Source organism: Pseudorasbora parva, chromosome 20 (assembly GCF_024679245.1).
Source record: "Pseudorasbora parva isolate DD20220531a chromosome 20, ASM2467924v1, whole genome shotgun sequence".
NCBI classification, from domain to species: domain Eukaryota; kingdom Metazoa; phylum Chordata; class Actinopteri; order Cypriniformes; family Gobionidae; genus Pseudorasbora; species Pseudorasbora parva.
This window is the reverse complement of record NC_090191.1, coordinates 23,062,175-23,083,155: the sequence shown is the minus strand read 5'-3', so window position 1 is coordinate 23,083,155 and position 20,981 is coordinate 23,062,175. Positions and strand designations below refer to the sequence as shown.

The 20,981-nt window shown below is 39.4% G+C and overlaps 1 protein-coding gene across 3 annotated transcripts in view; it reads right to left on the bottom strand.

Moving 5' to 3' along the window:
- Positions 1-3,838: 3,838 nt before the first annotated feature.
- The window catches only part of usp6nl (USP6 N-terminal like), a 76,978-nt gene continuing 59,835 nt past the window's right edge, over positions 3,839-20,981 (bottom strand). For all 3 annotated transcript variants that reach the window (XM_067428370.1, XM_067428368.1, XM_067428369.1), the window contains 9 exons: positions 20,121-20,228; positions 19,619-19,728; positions 17,039-17,087; positions 16,729-16,849; positions 14,893-14,987; positions 13,607-13,672; positions 13,410-13,509; positions 8,152-8,304; positions 3,839-5,476 (listed from right to left, as the gene is read on the bottom strand). In XM_067428370.1, the coding sequence (XP_067284471.1) occupies positions 4,047-5,476; positions 8,152-8,304; positions 13,410-13,509; positions 13,607-13,672; positions 14,893-14,987; positions 16,729-16,849; positions 17,039-17,087; positions 19,619-19,728; positions 20,121-20,228 (2,232 nt within the window). In that variant the 3' untranslated portion in view covers positions 3,839-4,046. The remainder of the gene's footprint in view (positions 5,477-8,151; positions 8,305-13,409; positions 13,510-13,606; positions 13,673-14,892; positions 14,988-16,728; positions 16,850-17,038; positions 17,088-19,618; positions 19,729-20,120; positions 20,229-20,981) is intronic.

Sequence of the window (20,981 nt, the reverse complement as noted above, 5' to 3'; positions counted from 1 at the left end):
AAATCTCAAACCCCGTTGCACACCGTTTTCCAGGAAACATGGCGTTCAACCTGGAAACCGTAGCAAAATGTTGCGCGCCGGTTTGAGCTTGAACGTGCCCCGTGTCTTGTGCTTCCCTAGTCTCATTATCAGGTTCTGATTGGTTCCCTCGTTTCATGTGTCATGTTCTCAGTCATTGCTTTCAGGTGCGTCTTATGTCATTAGTTCTTAATATATAAAACCTGCCCTGCGTCCCAATTCGCATACTATCCATACTAAATAGTATTCGAAAATAGAATTAGTATGTCCCAAACCGTGGTATGCTGATAAGAGTATTCCAAAGATATCCGGATGGTCTACTATTTTCGGTCCGAATTCGAAGCACACTCTTAACGGCTGATATTGCCCACAACCCATTGCGAGAACTGCAAACGCGGATAAAAAGTGTTAAAAAACTACAAAAACCTCTCTAATAACCACCGGACTCGCACATCCGACAGTTATTAGAGAGGTTTAGATAAAGGTTTGAGTGATCAATTATAAGTACCGGTATTTAACCTGGCGATCTATATTATATTTTATCTGCAGCAGCATTTTGAACTTTTGTAATGACACGTTTTGCCATTAACTTGATAATGCAAAAACTATGCTTCATTATATTTAAACTGCAAACACATGAGAGTCTCTGCATTAAAGACACACACATGACAAATCAATGTACGACTACATTTCTCTCCGATATGGTAGGAGATTAATCTGAATGTGGAGGATTCGAACCATGACAATGATTGAAAGGGCAGTTTAAACGGAGATGGGATGCATGTAACTAAGTCGACAGAGTCCGTTAAAGACGATGAAGTAGTGTCCCAAAGCTTGCATACTTTTCTGCTACACACTTAAAATATGTACTTTTTCTTCACAAAAGAGTACATACTTTTAGGACTTAGTATAAGTATGCGAATTGGGACGCAGGGCTGATATTACTGTCTCTTGCCACTATTCATTTGGGAATTAACTGTAAATGGGTTCAGTTCAACTCGCCTTCAATGGACTGATCATCACACTGTCTCCATTTAAGCCCCTAATTCCAGTCTCAGTGTAAAACCCATATAATAGCTCTTCAACATTAGTCATGACAGCTGCAATCTAGTCTCATATTGTGCTTCATGTATGAAACAACGAGAGAGTGTGTTCATGCATGTGGTTATCGCTTCGACGTCTGAAGGTGTCCACTGGAATGTGCCTGTACACATCCACATCTGATGAGAGGTTTCTAGGTATGCATGTATATAAAAGGGAGGAAAATAGCCAAAATAAGTAAATAAAATCCAATTCTGTCATTTTACTTCAGTGCTGAACTATAATTTTTGTTCAAGACCTTGAAGAAAATTCTTCAAACGGTCACATTTGTTTTTAAAGCTAGCTTGTAAGACCAGCTATTCAGTTGGGCCTTTCTCTTTGTTTGGCCTTAACACATTTGACTGCATAAATCAACAGATCAAGTTTCAAGTCAACGCTTACAGGATGTCTATAAATGTGTCATTTTAAATACTCAACAACAAATGGTTTCCAGTGACCTGGAGAATCAATTCGTCATCTGTTTGTTCAAGGAAAAAAAGGTATGTATGACACACCAGGCAACCGTTTTGGTTATGCCATAGTGAAATCGGACTTTCTAGCTTCTCAAGAGGAGGCTGTAGACTTTTTTCATACTAAATGAGCTGCACAGCTGGAGAACAAACTCAAACATTTTCCACGTCTACGTTTGGCTGAGACAAAGAGGTTTGAAAACAATGGTCAAGGCTTTCTTTATCATTGGATAATAAACATAAATCACTCTTATCAAAGTAGAATTAGCTCAGGTTATAAATGTGATCTGTTTTAAATAAATGACGTCATCAGGGCCTGCCTTTTAATGTCTTTTCTGGCATTTGTTCAATAAAACTGTCAATAGTAATATAATGAAGAAGAGTAAACATTTATATTTGGACCCACCACCACCCTTACCTACAGCTTCATGAATGGTTAAGTTTGAAAGTGATCTTATGTATCAAATTTCACAATGTGTTCAAGCAGATGGAGACATCTGGTGGTTGTAATAAGTACGCACGTTCAAATATTTAGCAGTCTCCAGAATTGAACGAGATCTCTCATATTACATTCAATAAACTATTGAGATGGCAGTCTCACACACACACACACACACACACACACACACACGCACGCACGCACGCACGCACGCACGCACGCACGCACGCACAAACACACACACGCACAGACACACACACACAAAACAGCGACCACGTTTATTTTTTTTTAAATTACCCCATGTTGTTTTATTAGAGAAGGGGAAATCTGATAATCAAGTTGCATTAAGTAGTTTAACAAAGACAATATTCAATCCAACAATCTGAACTGGAATGCTGTCAAAATGAAGTGTGCAAAACCAGTTTATATACTGAAATGACAAGCCTGGAAGGAAACAATTGGGGCTGTAGCAGAGAATAAATAGTTTACCTGTCCATGAAAAGACATATATATATATATATATATATATATATATATATATATATATATATATATATATATCAATTTTATGTGTATGTGTATATATATATATATATATATATATATATATATATATATATATATATATAGATTTAAATGTATTTTTTTTGCTGTGGCGGTGGCATCGAAAAGGAGTGTGTGTTGTGTGGAGTGTTCTGAAAGCTTTTTGGGTCGTTTTTTTGGGGGAATATTATGAAATTAATCCATATGGTACATAATCAGTAGCAAATATACTAGTGTTGTGTGTAATAGTAAAAGTAATGTGTCATATGAGTTGTGTTGCTATGCCATATAAGCATGTCAAGTAGGCTGATACAAAAAAAAAAAAGACCACGTTTCACTTAAAAACAGGTTAGTGGGCTAGGAGCTTAATCTAGTTTCCTAAATAAGATTAGGAAATGGCACGGACTGAAAAATTGATCAAAAGATCTGAAGAGATTCAATGTGTTGATTCTGTAATGTGTAAAACCTGTGCTTTTTGTGAAATTGAAATTTGATAATCTTGCTGCTATAAAAAAGGTCTGTTCTGAGAAGAATTCCACTGAGTAACAGGTACAACCAATTGAACACAGCAGCTGCATGCTACGACAAACTATAGCAGCCATATTATTGAATTCTAACAGAGTTTTCAGTAACATCACTTGCACTGGGCATCACAGAAATTTCTTGGATGAATTTGGGTAAATTGGGCCACTTTGACAACCAAAAGTGGCCCATTGTACTTTATTTCACCCTGTTACAGAGCTATCTGCTAGTGAATTTAAACAAACTCTAGTATCAATCGGATTTGATCAGTTTTAACTTAGATCGACTTGCAGGTCAGTGCAGATATTTTAGAGTGCACATACCCCCTAAACTTCCCTTTCAACTTAAAATTAAATATCTGCATTTGTATATATAACCTCTAAAACAAGCCTTACAAACAAGGTTTTCACTTTCATTTGAACACTGTAGTGATGCATTAAAATATTCTGTCTAACAACAATTATGTTTACTGTTTTAGTTGTTCATAATTATACATACTGTAGCTAACCTACACAAATCTTTGTTCTTAAAAATATATATTCACAATCAAGGAATAAAGTGTCCTCTAAAGTATGTGTTTACGTCTGAAATGCATTAAAAAAATAGATGATAATAGACCAGTAACTGAGTTTGTCCATAACTCTCCATTTAAATATCTCAGTGTACTATTTAAACAAACAGCAAAAACCTCTCTTTGCACATTTAAGCTCTGTTATATAACTCACATCGGCAGTTAATGATTATTTTACGGACACAAAACAAAAAGTAAAATTCTTCAGTCAGTCTTTGATCAGTACAAATGCCTGAAACTGGCAACTCTTTGTTTGGTAAGACTTGCAAGACATACGGACAAATGAACAAACGAACAATCAAACAAAACAGAATGCAAAAAGGTTAAACCAACACAAAACTGCTTGCTAGCCATCCATCCCTCATACAGTGTATCCCTCTATTTCGATCTCTATTTGTTCCTTTCAGAGCAGCATGGACTCCTGCATTGCAAAGGCCTCCTGTGCCTGCCTGTAGTGTGCTCCTCCGAACAGTGGGGTGAGCTGTTGCCTGCTGGAGTGCTCTTGGTAGTGTCCTCTGAAGTGGAGCATAGAGTCCGAGATATTTGCGGGGGGAAAGGTAAACTCCTGAACTGGGTGAACGGGAGACAGCTGAGCCTTCTGGAAGCTGGGAGATCGAGGTAGTCCCATAGGAGATCGCGGAGGCCCTGCCTCCATGTCCCCATACCAGCCCTCTCTCTGTCTGTGTCCCTCATAACGCAGTTCTGTGGGCGGGTAAGCAGTAGACCCCACAAGTCGGGTGGGCTGTCTCATGTAATACCCTCCCTCGCCAACACTGTCTATCTGGGAAGAAAGCTCAGCCGGAGCAACTCTGAGAGGGGGCATGTTTGGCGGTGGCCGTCGGTAGGTTAAGTAGCTGTTGTTCATCAGAGTTTTCTCAGGCGAAGGGTTGGATGAGCCACGCCCCGTGGTCGCGTAAATTTGCTCAGCGTAAGGTTGGCTGTATAGTCTGTCCTCTGGCCGAGAGTCTGAAAGGTAGGAAGTGTAGACAGGTGTCATGCCAGGTGGATAGTGCAGAGGTGCACGAGGTTCTGGTTTGGATTGAATCGTGCTCTGTTTGGCCATTCTAAATGGAGAAACACCAGTTCCACCACTAGGAGGACGGGTGGGACTGCCTTGTCTCAAAGAAGGTCCAACGTATGGTCGGGATGGGGGGCGAGATGGTGGTTTCTCCAGCTCTATGATTTCCATAACTTCTCCGTCTGGTCCTGGGACATTGTCATATTGCGAGGCATTGGAAGCGCGGTTGGAGCCCGGAACAAATGCGCGAGAATGGGGTCGGCGCTGTGCCCCGGCGGCTTCCTCTGGAGTTGGGGAGCTGGGTGAGGGTGGAACACCCATTGTTAAACTCGACTGGCTTTCCCGAAGTGCCGCAGCCTTGACCGCTTCCAGTTTGCCCTCGGAAGGCTTGACCCAGCGCGGTGCAATTTCCCTGCGCATGCTGGATCTAGCATTGGAGTTGTGATTTGTCTGGTTCTGGGCCAACGCCTTCCCACCAACTGTTGCACTGCTGTTGGACATGTGAGTGGGGACCCTTTCCTTGTGAGCGTCCACACCCCGTCCATCCCGCTCGCTCTTGTCATGATGAGGCACCTTGTCTAGCGAGCTGGGTGGACGACTCTCTTTGTACCTCTCTGGTGTTCCATCAGTGATGGGACCAGACTCCGCTCGTTTACTGATGCTTGCGGCAGGACTCGGTCCACGAGGAGGTAGACCCGGACCTGTCTGTCCGACAGGCTGCCCGTTAGCCATATGATTGGTTGCTGCTGCCGCCAATCCTGGAGGCTCGGGGGGAAGTTGACCTAATGGTTTCTTAGGAAACTCATCCTCCTTACCTGCACGGGTGACATGCAGAGCAGCCAATCAGAGCAGACATCAACACAGAAATGTCAGGTATTAAAGACCCCATGAAAGCAAAACTTTATAAGCAGTCACTCTCTACCTAGGGAACGGATCAAAATATTAAAGACTGACTTCTCTTGCATTCAGTGGCATCTACAATTTATGAACAATAAAATGAGAATGAGAATGTCGCTGGAAAGCAAACTGCATTTCATGGAGTCTTTAAACCATCAGAATAAAAAACAAAAAAAACACTGAAGTGCAACAGTCATGCAGCTGAATGTCTTTTAGAAGAACCAAACTGCCAAATAAAACAAGAGCTACAGTTGACATTTCATTCAAAGAAAAACAAACCACAGACATCCACGGCTGGTGTCAAAATCAAAGCTCATATTGGGAACACTGAGGATTCAAGAAGCTAAAAAATACAAATAAAAATATTAACACAACACTTACAGTTCAAGCCTGACTGTGAATGTACAAACCATGTGGAGAAAGGATGTGTTAGGCACGTTTTGAAACACACAGCATGTGCACGATATTCAAGTTCGCAGTGAAGGAAAACTGAAGAAAACGCCAAGGGAATGATGAACGTTTACACACATATACTGATGGTTGGGGGGCGGTTCTTGATGTGCGTTGAGGCTGTGAGGAACGGAAACGTCAAATACAAACAAACCTGTGAACACCTCCAAAGGTGCTTAATCCAAAATTAAGATTTGCCAAGCACCAAAAGCAGGCTACATGCCAAATGGCATGTATTGTTTAAATGGTTTCTCATTAAATCGAACATGAGCCCAGCTAAAAAATATGAACCCACTTTATATTAGGTGGCCTTAAGTACTATGTACTAACATTTGAATTAATCATTTGATACAATGCACTTATTGTGTACATACATGTTTTTACATTGTACTTACATTTTAAAAAATACCTGCATGTAATTACATCTGTAATTGATTTCTGTAGTTACATTTGTAGTTACACAATTGGCTCTTCCCTTACACCTAACCCTACCCTTAAACTGACCCACACCACCACACCTGTCCCTAACTCTACCCATATCCCACCTCAATATCGACAAAAGTGCTTTTCAATACAATTTGAACACAGTAAGTACATTGTACTTATTTTCTTATGTAAGTACATAGTACTTAAGGCCACCTAATATAAATTGGGGCCAAAAATATAAATATATACCTTTTGCCAATGTTCCCATTAAGTTAAACATTATTTCTGAAAGTTAGGAATGTTCCCTGTTAGATGGGAGACTCAGAATTGATTCTAGTTTGGCGTTAGCAGGTAATGAGCAGGTAATTACTCAAAAATACAAAGGTTAAATGTGTGGCCCGTGCTGGCAAACTGAGTCGAAATAAGCACATTTTCAAAAATGAGTTATTATTTTCTCCCTTTTTCCTCATTCTCTATAAAAAAAAAAAAGTCAATTTCAAATTCAACTTATGGAAAAAGCTGGTGTGATATTTGACGACGGACGTAGGGCAAGCATTTTGAACTGCAAAGCATTTTGAACACATTCTGCGCAAGTTAAATACTGAAAGCTGTCTGGCGGAAGCTGGATATTTTACGTTATAAAGTTTTAAATATGGATATTTTTCTAACACAAGCGCATCACAGTTCTCTATTAACCCCCCGGAGCCGTATGGAGTACGTTTATGATGGATGGATGCACTTTTTTGAGCTTCAAACTCAATGGACCCTGTCACTGTCATTATAAATCTTAGATATCTTAGAACGAAGCATGATGCCGATGCCTACCTTTTGTAACAGTCTTTGTGTTGGGAGTGCAACTATGATGAGGTAAGGCAGCTCATAATATATATTTAACAAATAAAGTTGTATAAAATTAAAAATATAGTTAAATAAAGGCCAGTAAGGAATATCTATATGGTTCTCATATACACATTATGTATTTTTCTAATTTATTTGCCATTGGCAGGTGTGGCAAAAAGTTAATTTTGGACACTTTTCATCTACAGAGCAGGATCATTTCTCTCTCCAAACAAAAAAGCGGACACAAATAATAATAATAAACAAGAAATATACATTTTTTTCCCCTCTATGTATGGCATAAAAACTTGTGCTTTGTATCCATTTAAATTAACTGTATTCCTTATAACTGCCCTTTTACATTTTACTAACATACAGTACGCCACAAAACATTTTTTTCCGACATCCCCGAAACAAAAGTTTTGGTTAAACGAACCCCCCCCAAAAAATGTTTTACTGAAGAACCCAGGCTTTGTGTGAAACAGAGAAACAAACGAGGGGAGAGGAACGTGTGTGTATAGGGGTAGACGAACGAATGGTTGGTTGATTGACAGATAAAGTAGTCAGTGTGTTTTTGCCCACCGGTTGGTTTTGTAGGAGGGTTGGCGCCCTCCTTTCCCAGACCCACTAGTGTAAGCAGAGGCTATGTTTGAAGCGAAAGGGAGAGAACGCAGATTAGACAAACAGTACATAGCAGCAGTGAATGAGTGTTTATGTGCAAGAGATAAAGGAAAAGATAAAGTAGATTGAGTCAGAGAGATTACCAGGAGACAGTGTGTGCAGCAGGAAGTTTCCCTCTATGGGTGGTGACACACAGCCGTACATTTTATGACTTGCCATGATTTCAATATGTGTGTGAGTGTGTGTGTGAATAAAGTACCTGGAGGTGGCAGCTCCAGTTTAGATCGTCTGAGCTCAGACATGGAGTTTTGAAGCTGCTCTATCACAAAGTCATCCTCGAAAAAGAAATCCTTTGACAGGGTCACCTGCAGAAACTTCACCAGATCCTCCATAGACAACTTCAAGAGGGTCTCTAACATGCAAACACACACGCACACACACACGCACACACGCACACACGCACACACACACACACACACACACACACACACACACACACACACACACACACACACACACACACACACACACACACACACACACACACACACACAAAACACAAAGAAGAGAAAACACAAAGGGTTACAACTAGAATGTGGCGTGTTGTAGAAAGTCTTTGAATCCTAAGAATAATCGCACACTAGTTATAATAACTATACAGTCTATTAGAGCTGCACGATTAATCGTTACAAGATTGAGATCTCGATTCAAACACCCATACAATCTTAATCCTAAATGACCACGATTCTGCTGTCTTTTATGCCTGCTTTACATCTTAAGCATCAGCGGAGCGTGAACGGCACGTATTTTGCCGCTGTTAATGAATGACGGGTGTCCACTGGCACGAAGCAAGTGGAGCAAAGCGAGCATTTCCAAATGAATGCTTTTCTTAGTATTTTTGTATTTTTTTTTGTCCAAATATCTAAAAAAATCGTACATTTAAGAAGCACTTACTAGACGAGCAAAAGTTATCGTCTTGTTTAGGAAAAAAATTAGTTTTTGTTTTAAATAGGCAAAAAAATCTGCTAAAGGGGTAAGCAAAATAACCTTGTTTTCTTTTTGAATTAAGATTATTTTAACCCATTGGGAGATTATTTTGCTTATTGAGTTATTGTACCCCAAAACAAGACAATTTATTTTTTATTTGTCAAGTAAACGCATCTTGTTTTAAGAATTTTTGGATGTTTGGACTAGAAAAAAGACGAAAATTCAAAGTAAGAAAAGCATGTTTTGCAGTGAACTTCCATAGGAGTAAATTGAAAATGCTCGTGCTGCTCCGCGCCAGTGGATACGCACCATGAGAGGGATGGCCGCCACACTTCCGATGTGAATGGTGAACGCTCTCATGATATGGGCAGTGACAAAACATGTGCTGCTCATGCAAACAGGATGCAAACGTGGCGCTTTTCTAAGTGGGTTAAAAATGATAACTATAATGTATGGCGGAATAGCACTTTTAAGAGTACTTCGACTCTGCGCAGTAAAAAGTCACGCCTGAAAAATCCTCCTTCAAATCTCACCCTCTCATTTCCGTCAATAGAGGGAGAGGATATTTCAGGCGTGACTTTTTACTGCACCGAGTCGAAGTACTCTCAGAAGTGCTATTCCGCCATTTATTAGTTATCCATTTTAATCCGCTTAGAAAAGCGCCATGTTTTATTTTGTCACCATACTTTCAGCTATTCAGCTAAATTCAGCTATTTGTGTAACTGTATTTAAATAGGGGAAAACATGGAGGTGTTTGGTCACTTCTAACTTGATCTCTGTTTGGTACCATAGTGAATGAACTGGGCTTAGTGGGCTAAGCTAAGTGCTATCAAAATGTCACCGCCATAGACCGTAAAAAAATATGGACGACTCCACATCATCCGTTTCCGCTTGCCATATTTGAAGCTTTCAAGCGGCCTGCACGGCGCTGACATCTGGGGACCGAGTCTGCGCAGTAGCAATTTCGGGACCGGAGTTGCGCAGTAGAGCGCAGGAAATAGAGCAGGAAGTACAGCTGCGATATCAAAAGCCCGCCCACACTCTCGCAGATGCAGATAAATTAATTATGTTGGTGTGAAATAAACAGTTATGGAAAGTAGAAATTAAGGCTAAAGCGCCAATCTGCTCCAAAAAATTCAGAATAAAGTCCGTTAGTGGCTCAGTGACAACTTCGCTCAAAGAAGACGTTGATCTCAGCTGTCAATCATGACGTCACCCCCCCCCCCATTTTTAAAGCATCAGATAACTAACTAAAACTAAACTTATTTTAAAAACGAACACTTGAAATTAAATCATCGTGATGATAACTGCCTTCAATGACATAAACTAACTTTGGGGAAAAAATATTTGAAGTGTAATTTTATTGTTTAGTTTGCCTCGCGTCCATTAGAGAACACAGAGGGGCGACTATGCTGGGACCGGCACCGGGGGGCAAACGAGGCGCGAAAGCTTCAGTATCTGAGAGGGAGACTGCAGGCTTGGTCACCGCGCGTCAGAGAGATTAAGTTAAGGAAACAGTGGATGCAGTTTGTGGCCCCACTTTATATTAGGTGGCCTTAAGTACTATGTACTTACATCAAAAAAATAAGTACAATGTACTTACTGTGTTCAAAATGTGTTGCAAAACACTTTTGCTGATATTGAGGAGGGATACGGGTTTAGTTAGGGCCAGGTGTGGTGGTGTGGGTCAGTTTAAGGGTAGGGTTAGGTGTAAGGGAAGTGTAATTACAAATGTAACTACAGAAATTAATTACAGACGTAATTACATGCAGGTATTTTTAAAATGCAAGTACAATGTAAAAAAAATATATGTACATAATAAGTGCATTGTATCAAATTATTAATTACAATGTTAGTACATAGTAGTTAAGGCCACCTAATATAAAGTGGGTCCCAGTTTGTTCTTCCAGAGCAGCAACGGAGTTCTGCAAGTGTTTGTTTGTTCCCGGGCATGAGTCCTAACCGCATGTGGTGAGTGACACTGCATCACTTTTGTTGTCAATCGGCATGTAAGTGCATATGATGTAAAGTTATCCAGGGATAATGCCATGATGTATTGTGTGTGTGTGTGTGTTTGTGTGTGTGTGTGTGTGCATACTCATTACTCTTTGCTTCACCCACTTCACGCCTGCACAAGCACGTTTTTGGAAATAATCAGTACAGCGTATCTGTCTTTTATAAATATGATAAAACTAAAGACTCTTCAGAGATATGAAGGAATACGACAGTACTACTCTGATTACACAATCTTATGTTAATCTTGAGCAGTATTGGGTGTAACTAGTTACTAAGTAATTAGTTACTGTAATTTTTTGTGTAATTTAATTATAGTTACTTCACAAGTAATTGAACCAAATACTGTGTATAGACTGTAGAATGATTATCTATAATACAATAGTGGAGTTGACATTAAAAATTAAAGTCTAACTTTAAAATGCATAATTTTACGTTTCCTTCATTTGTAACACATTGGTCAGCTAATAAGAATAATTGATGAAGTTTTATAGAACGTATTTGAATGAATTAAAAGAGCCGCTTTATATCTATCATTGAATCGTTTAAAACTCGAGGTTGATTTAGGATTTGTAAAGCAATTAGTAATAAGTAATTAAATACTTTTTGGAGAGAGTAATTTGCACAGTAATCTAATTTTAGTATTGAAGATGTAATTAGCAACTAGTAATTAATTACTTTTTTAGAGTAACTTACCCAAAACTGATCTTGAGTACATATAGAGTCATTTATGCGTTTGAGAGAGAGCGCAGATCTAAAGAGAGCAGCTGCCATGTATAAAGCAGCTTCAGAAAAAAACTGAAACTTTTTCACCACACATTATTGTTATTTATGCGTTACAAACATTTAAATAACAGGGGACACTTGTATGTGTTGTATTGCATTACACCAGGAGGTGGCGACAAGTGAGTGTTTAAAGGGGGGGTGAAATGCTGTTTCATGCATACTGATCTTTTTACACTGTTAAAGACTTGGAATCCCATACTAAACATAGACAAAGTTTCAAAAGTTAAGGTGGACGTTTGATGGGAGTATTTCTTTGTCAAAAATACTACTTCCGGTTAGTCATAAGTTTCGGCAAGTTTTTTGAGATCATGCGTCCCCTTTGACGTTAATGGGGGCGGAATTTCCTTGTATGGGCCTTACGGACAATTCTACCGGAAGCACGTGAGAGAGAGCGAGGGAGAGAGCGAAAGCAACAGCCTACGCCCATCAAAGCGCTGGCTTGTAGGATGCTGGACAGGTGACAATTACACATAGCACATAACAATGTCACCAAAAAAGTGCGTTTTTGGTTGCCAGACCAAGACAGTCCTGCACAGATTCTCCAAAACCTCGCGTTAAGGCAACAGTGGATGTAATTTGCTTTTCCGGATCAGCAACTGAGTTGCGCGAATGTTTATATCTGTTCGCTGCATTTCGGTGTCGACTGTTTCATAAACAAGGCCCAGCTCGACGCCGGATTTTCCCAATCGCCTAATGCTGAAGGATGGAGCAGTCCCAACGTTAGAAGGGTGAGTGAGACTGCTTCAAATGTCTGTGTTTTTTTTAGTCCGCTTACTGTCTAACTACACAAACCACGCGTAAACACACGTGCACAACTGCACTTCCCACATGTACACCTTCAAAGACAAAAATACGACGATATAATTCAAGTATAAATATGTAAATAACACAAGCCGCTAAGCATATTATATAGTTAGTGTATAACTTGTACCACATAGAGACGTCCTGCTCTAGTCGTTTTTGCTGCTGCTCCTGTTCAACTGCAGCCTCTGGGTCTGATTCCGGATCATAGATGTATGGCTGTATCTGATTAAAAGCCATATTTTTATTTTGAATAAAGTTTTTTTCCCGCTGTTAGGGATGCACTCGACTCAACACACAGCGCGCTGCTGCACACGTCATTATTTAGCTCTGCTCACACGACACGCCCCCACCCGCTCGGCTTTTTTCGGAAAGACTCGGAACAGCGCATCTTTCTTATATAATTATTAAAAAAATAAAGACTTTTCGGAGATATGCAGGATGCAATGCTACTCTATAGGTACTCAAGATTGACATGACACTGACTGAAACTGAGTGTTTCACCCCCCCTTTAAGAATCAACAAATAAGGATTCATCTAAAAAAAGTTGTGATGAATGAGACATTGACTCCATTCAAATTTTTTCTTATTTTGTTCAAATTAATATATCTTTTAAATAGGCTAAAGCAATTACCATTTTGTTAGAACCTCTAGTTTGCATGCTATTTTTGTTTAGTTGTCTGATGTTTTTCCCCCTTTCAGAATCATAGGAGAATCGCAATCTCCATTTTACACACGCACACAAATTGTGATTCTCAATCTATCCAGAACCGTGCAGCTCTACAGTATATTATGAAAAGTATTGTTTTTTTCAGTCTGTAATACAGTTTGTATTACAGTTGTAAAAGTTGTAAAATATGGAATATGTGCATGGTATACACACAAAGCTAAGTAAAGACACACAAATACACAACACAGATGAGTCATTACTTTTGTGTAGTTTGAGGATGGTGTAGGACATTGTAGTCAGAACTCGCTCTCCTTCCAAAATATAAATGTCCCATATTCTCAGCGTGAGCGTGAACGGAGTCTATTCAAAACACACATAAATGCACTAAAATCAGCGAGGTTCCACAAATAATTAACACCAGAAAATAATAATATGCTCTGATTTAAAGTGTCCATACCCGATCCAAGAAACATTGAAAGAACCATTTCATAGTGTACAGGCTGGTGAACACCTCTTGGTTATCCTGTAGAGGGCAGCAAAGTCACAGTTATTGTTAAGTCAATGGCAACAAAAAGATTATGCATGCACACACAAGCAACATACTGGTGTACTACACACTGCACAGTGTATACTTCTTTAAATTGGATGGGAGAATGTTCAAATAAATGTGTTACACATTTGTTATGTTTGTTTCTTTTTCCTACAATCCTAATTTGTACAAAATAATAATAATAATAATAATAATATTAAAAACATGAATCTGATTACATAATTAAGGAAAAAATGCTAGAACTGGGAGGTCAAGTCTTTGCATTGCGCATTCTTTAGTTATATTCTCGCACCATTTGTATTCCTAGAATTTAGGTCATCCAGGGACATGCATCCTATGTATAGAAGATTTACACGTTGTGCACAGTGTACAGTATATACTGCAAAAATAGTGCAACTATGTGATATATGGCCATATATTATCCCTCTTTCTCACGCACGAACACACATGCGCACACGTCTGTATGATTTATAAGCCTTTTGAAAAGTGGGGACCGCTTGCTGGTCACAATATAGGTGAACTCAGGTTTTATTATCCTTATGGGGATATTTGGTCCCCACAATGTAATATAAGCAAGGGCGCAAACACACACACACACACACACACACACACACACACACACACACACACACACACACACACACACACACACACACACACACACACACACACACACACACACACACACACACACACACACACACACACACACACACAAAAGAGTGAAGCTTAACCTCCTCTTTTATCCTCTTTCTAATCCACCCACATCAAAGGAGGACTTCTCACACACAAATAATTGATTAATTCATCACTCCATCCATCTCTTTATTAATTAATATTGCCTTTTATTAATTACTCTGCCCTTTAATGAATCCCTGCTGGCGTTTCTTTGTGAATTCTCTGTTACATGATCACTCATTGGGTCGGCCAGATGCTCGGGTTAACTTCAGAAAAAGCACCAATACACTGACACAGAGAACACATTATTAGCCAAGACTGCATATAAAGCTTTTCAGCCATTGTGAAAAGTTCATTTAGGACACGCAGCATTAATCAGGATAAAATGTATATCTACACTAATAAAACAGCTTGACATGTACCTAGTTTGTCTTAGGATGAAGTGGCCGCAGGTTCATCATTCATTTTTTGTATGTAGTACATAATGTTTTGGAAGTGTTTTTTTAGTATCTTACTAGATGTTGTTTGAGCTTAGGCATCATCTTCTGCAGGATACGGTCATGGTGCTCCTGGAAGCGCATGAGTTTAGGAAACCCTGGTATAAAGAAACCTAGAAGAACACAACAACATTTTTCAATTTGGTACATAAATTGTATGTGAAGTGCATGTTTACAATATACAGTATTGGATAGATAAAAACGGAATGAGTGTTGCAAGCTCTGTGGTTCTCAACAAATTTTTGCTTTAGGGCCCAGATTTTACATTGGACAATGAGTGGTGGCTGAACACAGTACTAAAATCGAATCATAGGATTTTTAAAATTAAAATAGTTATGAATTAGATAAGCCTAAATCCATTATTATGATTTGATTTATTTATTTTAGATATTTATTTAATTGTATACATAGATCAGGCATAACATTATGTCCTAATATTTTGTTGGTTCCCCTTTTTTCTGCCAAAACAGCCCTGACCCATTGAGGCCTGGACTCATCTAGACCCCTGAAGGTGTGCTGTGGTATCTGGCACCAAGATGTTAGCAGCAGATCCTTGAAGTCCTGTAAGTTGCGAAATGGGGCCGTCATTGATTGGACTTTCTTTAGCACATCCCAGATACTCGGTAGGATTGAGATCTGGGGAATTTGGAGGCAGAAATTTGGAGGCAGAAACACCTCAAAGTTGTGCTCCTCAAAACAATCCTGAACCATTTTTGCTTTGTGGCAGGGTGCATTATCCAGCTGAAAGAGGCCACAGCCACCAGCGAATACCATTTCTATGAAAGGGTGTACACGGTCAGCAACAATGCTTAGATAGATATGTGTCAAAGTAACATCCACATGGATGGCAGAACCCAAGGTTTCCCAGCTGAACATTGCCCAAAGCATCACACTGCCTCCGCCGGCTTGCCTTCTTCCCATAGTGCATCCTGGTGTCATGTGTTCCCTAAGTAAGCAACGCACATGCAAACAGCTATCCACTTGATGTAAAAGAAAACGTGATTCATCAGACCAGGCCACCTTCTTCCATTACTCTGTGGTCCAGGTCTGATGCTCACATGCCTATTGTTGACAGCCTGACTGGTTTGCGGCTATGAAGCCCCATACGCAACAGACTGTGATGTACTGTGTATTCTGACACCTTTCTATCATAACCAACATTAACTTCTTGAGCAATTTAAGTTATAGTAGCTTGTCTGTTTGATCAGACCACACGGGCCAGCCTTCGTTCCCCACGTGCATCAATGAGCCTTGGCTGCCCATGACCCTGTCGACGTTTCACCACTGTTCCTTCCTTCAACCACTTTTGATAGATACTGACCACTGTAGGCCAGGAACACCCCACAAGAGCTGCAGTTTTGGAGATGCGCTGACCCATTTCTCTAGCTATCACAATTTGGCACTTGTCAAACTCGCTCAAATCCTTACACTTGCCCATTTTTTCAGCTTCTACCACATCAACTTTGAGGACTAAATGTTCACTTGCTGCCTAATATATCCCACCCACTAACAGATGAAGAGTTAATCAGTTATTCACTTCATCTGGTCATAATGTTATGCTTGGTCGGTGTAATTGCTGGCTGTTGGATTATCTTGAATTTAAGTGTATGCACTGTTTTTTGAAGAAGAAAAAAACACAAATAAAACTTTAAATAAACATATAAATAATGACAATATTATATACTAATACTAGTATTATTCATTATAATTATTTTAATCTAAGTGGACACAGTTTAAAAAACATAATAATAATAAAAATAAAATGTTTTTTTTTTCCCCCGTTAAAATAATATTCTCTTCCGTTACAAACATTTTAATATGTGTTCAGGAGTGGGTTGAAGTGTGTGCATGTACCGTGCATAGCGTGTCTCTGTCCAGACAGCAGCTTAACCAGTGCCCAGAAAGCATCTTCCTCATTCATATAGATGAGTAACAGAGCAGTGATTTGACTCATGCCCTGACAATAACCCACCTCCTACACACACACACACACACACACACACACCATAAGAGAGAGAATCCAGTGCAACTTCCTTCCACACATAAATCAAGTGCAAACACGTATTCAAAAATGATTGCTGAGACATAATTCAATATTGGGACGTAAAACCGAAATCAACATGGCTACTTTTAAAAGGGGTATTTGAGGGTATATTTGACTCACCGTGTTATAAACAGAGTATGCTGTTAGCACATGAAACAGATCCTGCTGTCTGAAACACAGCACACACAAAACAATTATATACACCTCCTCCATTCTGCTTTTCAATCTTATATGCCATGGATCATTACGTTTTAGCACATTTCAGCATGTTCTGTTCTTTCCCTCTCTCATTGTCTCATTTCCCTCCCCCCTTTTTTCTGTCTCGTGGATGTCTAAGGCCACACTGTGAGAATGATCTGACCCTTTCAAATCTCCACAGGTAAATGTCACATCAATCAATATGAGCGCTTTAGCCCTGTCACAATTCAATACACCAATAACTCGAAGAGAAACGGTGGGGTGTGGGCGTCTCGCTCTCGCTCCATTGCGTTCTCAACTTTTCCATTTCACATGCTGGTTAAATGTAGCAGTTTTATGGCCATGAGAAATGGAAGAACCTCCGAGGAGAAATAAAACATGTATTTTACACAGACAGATTAAAGCCCTATATATATATAAATCTCCATCAGCAAATTAATTCACTGTGAAAGCCTGCTTAAACACCATAATGTATGCAATATTTGCAATAAAATGGTTGGCTAATTGAATGGATTGTTCAGAAATAATAAATAAATAAATAAAATAAAATAAAACTAAAATGAAATAATATGTGTATATGAAAATAAAACAAAACAAAATGTTTGGTTACTTGAATAAATTGTTTAGGAGCAAAACAAAACACAACACAAAATGTTTAGCTAATTGAATAACAAACAAAAACAGACAAACGAAAAAACTGTTTGGCTATGTTCAGACTGTCAGTTCAAATCCGATTTTTGTGCATATCCCATTGGAATCTGATCGGATTTTGTGTGGCTTGTCACTTTCTCACGCCACACAAATTGCAGACATGTCAAACATCGTTATAGGAAACATGCTGAAAGTCTCTGCAGAAACAAGGTTGTTTTATTACGAAGTGCCAGTCAAGCAGAAAATTACAACATAAGGGAGACATGCTGAATTTTGATACCAGCGGAGGCGATAACACGGAATAAATCCACGCATACCAGCCTCCTACCTTTGCGCCGCTGCCTCAGAAGACGAAGTAGTCCAGCGTGGCGGCCATACATTTGTCAAACACCTTAATTGCAAAACCCTCCATGTTGCTGTCGTTGTTGTTTTTAGAATATGCCTACTATCGCAACGTCATTACCAGCGAAACCAATGCAGATATTCTGGAAAATGAAAGAGCGGCACTGGACACAAATCAGAACGGTTGCGATACACGATGAGGAAAGTCAATAACTTAGATCAGATTTGAGCAGACAGTGTGAACATAGCCTAAGATACTTAGATACTGGAATAACTTGTTTGAATGAATGAATAAATAAATGCATGAATAAATTAATGAATGATTCAATCAATCTAATATCTAATAATATATATATATATATATATATATATATATATATATATATATATATATATATATATATATATATATATATATATAAATATATATATATGCAATAGTGGCAATACAATGATTGTATACTTCAATTAATTATTCAGAATCCAAACAATAAATAAATAATAAAATATAAAGAATAAACACCTGAATAAACAATAACACAAAATAAAACCACATTTTTGTATACATGAAAACCTTAGAATAAAATAAATAAATAAATGGATAGTTGGATACACCAAAAACTTGTTTAGAATCCAAATAAATATAATAAAATATAATATAAACGCAAGTATAAACACTTGAATAAATGATAACACAAAACAAATTGTTTGGATACATGAAACACTTGTTTAGAATAAAATACACAAACAAACAAAAAAAATAACCCAGTCTCTAATAATATATGGTGTAAAGGAGTTTACATCAAATGAAATGACATTTTATCATGCATGTTCTCTGCCCTGATGGAGTTTTGGTTCCTTGCCACTGTCGCCTTTGGCTTGGCTTGCTCAGTTGGGGACACTAAAATTATGATCTAAGTTTTCAACTAAATATCCAAACAAAATTATTTACTAAATGAACTGTGTCAACCATATCACTGATCTGCTCATATTGTCGCTGTATGATGAATTGAAATGAGCTGATAACATCACTGTATTCTCCAGAATGACTGTACATCATTTAATTAAATTACATTTTGTTGCAATATTTGCCTGTTTAACACTGTGAAGCTGCTTTGAAACAATCGTCATTGTAAAAGCGCTATATAAATAAAGTTGACTTGACTTAAGATAATCACACTTAAGTCTGGGGATAATCTTGAGCTTTACGCGCCAAAGGGCCTTTGAGCCTCAGTGGTCAGTTTGTAAAGGGGTCTCGGTACCTAATAGTGGGCAGCTTGCAATGTATGTACTAAGGGGCCCAGATTGCCTATTGGCCAGCTTATACAGTGCGGTGAGGGGCCTGGAGGAATTAGTGATTATTCCCTTGCCATATTCACAGATAGGCCAAGAGGCCGTAATGGTCAGCTGGAAATACTGTACATGATTTGAGGGCCCATCGTAGCATGAAACATTAAAACTTCCTGAGTATTTGTGTGTATTTATGTTGATGTGTGTTTGGACACTCACTTGACATCATAACGGTGCATGAACATGATGTGATCTCTATATGTACGATTGACATCCAGATCAATTTGACGGACATCTGGAGACAAACCCCTCGCTCTGATCTTCAGTTTCTGGAAAAAGAAAGAGACAGGGCATTGAGTTCATATAAACTAGCATATTAACTAGCTGTGAATTATAGCCAACACTCTGAAGAGACCACAGCATGATTTCTGCCACACACACAAACACCTCCAGTAAAAGGAGAATACAGCCTGCAAATCATGTTTTCTGTCTGCTTGGCTGCTGCAGGGCTTTAGTAAAGCTGCTATTGTCCATTCGGGGTGATGTTTCCCTCCGCGGTGTGTGTGTGTCAAACCACATAAGTGTTACATTGCAAACCTCATGGGGTGGCTATTTTTGAAAGTCATATTTAAGCAAAGAGTTTGTGATTGCCTCTCTCTTACACACACACAAACAATTCTGTGCGTTCGTGAATATGCTGGGATGGCGAAATTGTGTTTACCTCATAGAAGTCCTTCTTCTCCTCCTTGATTTTGGGGACGTCGAGCAGCAGACACCAAACCTGACCTCTGAGCTGCAGTGGAATTCCCTTATAGATCCTTCTTGCCAGCTACACACACACACACACACACACACACACACACACACACACACACACACACACACACACACACACACACACACACACACACACACACACACACACACACACACACACACACACACACACACACAATTAGAATTTTAGAAGAGATTTAGTCACACACAAGATTAGAATTTAAAAAAAAATCTATAAACCTCAAATATGCTAAATATGTACACTTTGTAGACATTTTCTCATTCATTCATTCATTAAATTAATCCATCCATGCATCCATCCATCCACACATCCGTCCACGCATCCGTCCACGCATCCGTCCACGCATCCATCCACGCACGCATCCATCCACGCATCCGTCCACGCATCCATCCACACATCCGTCCACGCACGCATCCATCCACACATCCGTCCATGCATCCATCCACACATCCGTCCACGCACGCATCCATCCACACATCCGTCCACGCATCCATCCACACATCTGTCCACGCATCCATCCACACATCTGTCCACGCATCCATCCACACACGCATCCATCCACACACGCATCCATCCACACATCCATCCACACGCGCATCCGTCCACGCATCCATCCACACACGCATCCATCCACGCATCCATCCACATATCCGTCCACACATCTGTCCACGCATCCATCCACACATCCGTCCACGCATCCATCCACACATCTGTCCACGCACGCATCCATCCACACATCCATCCACATATCCATCCACAAATGTCCACGCATCCATCCACACA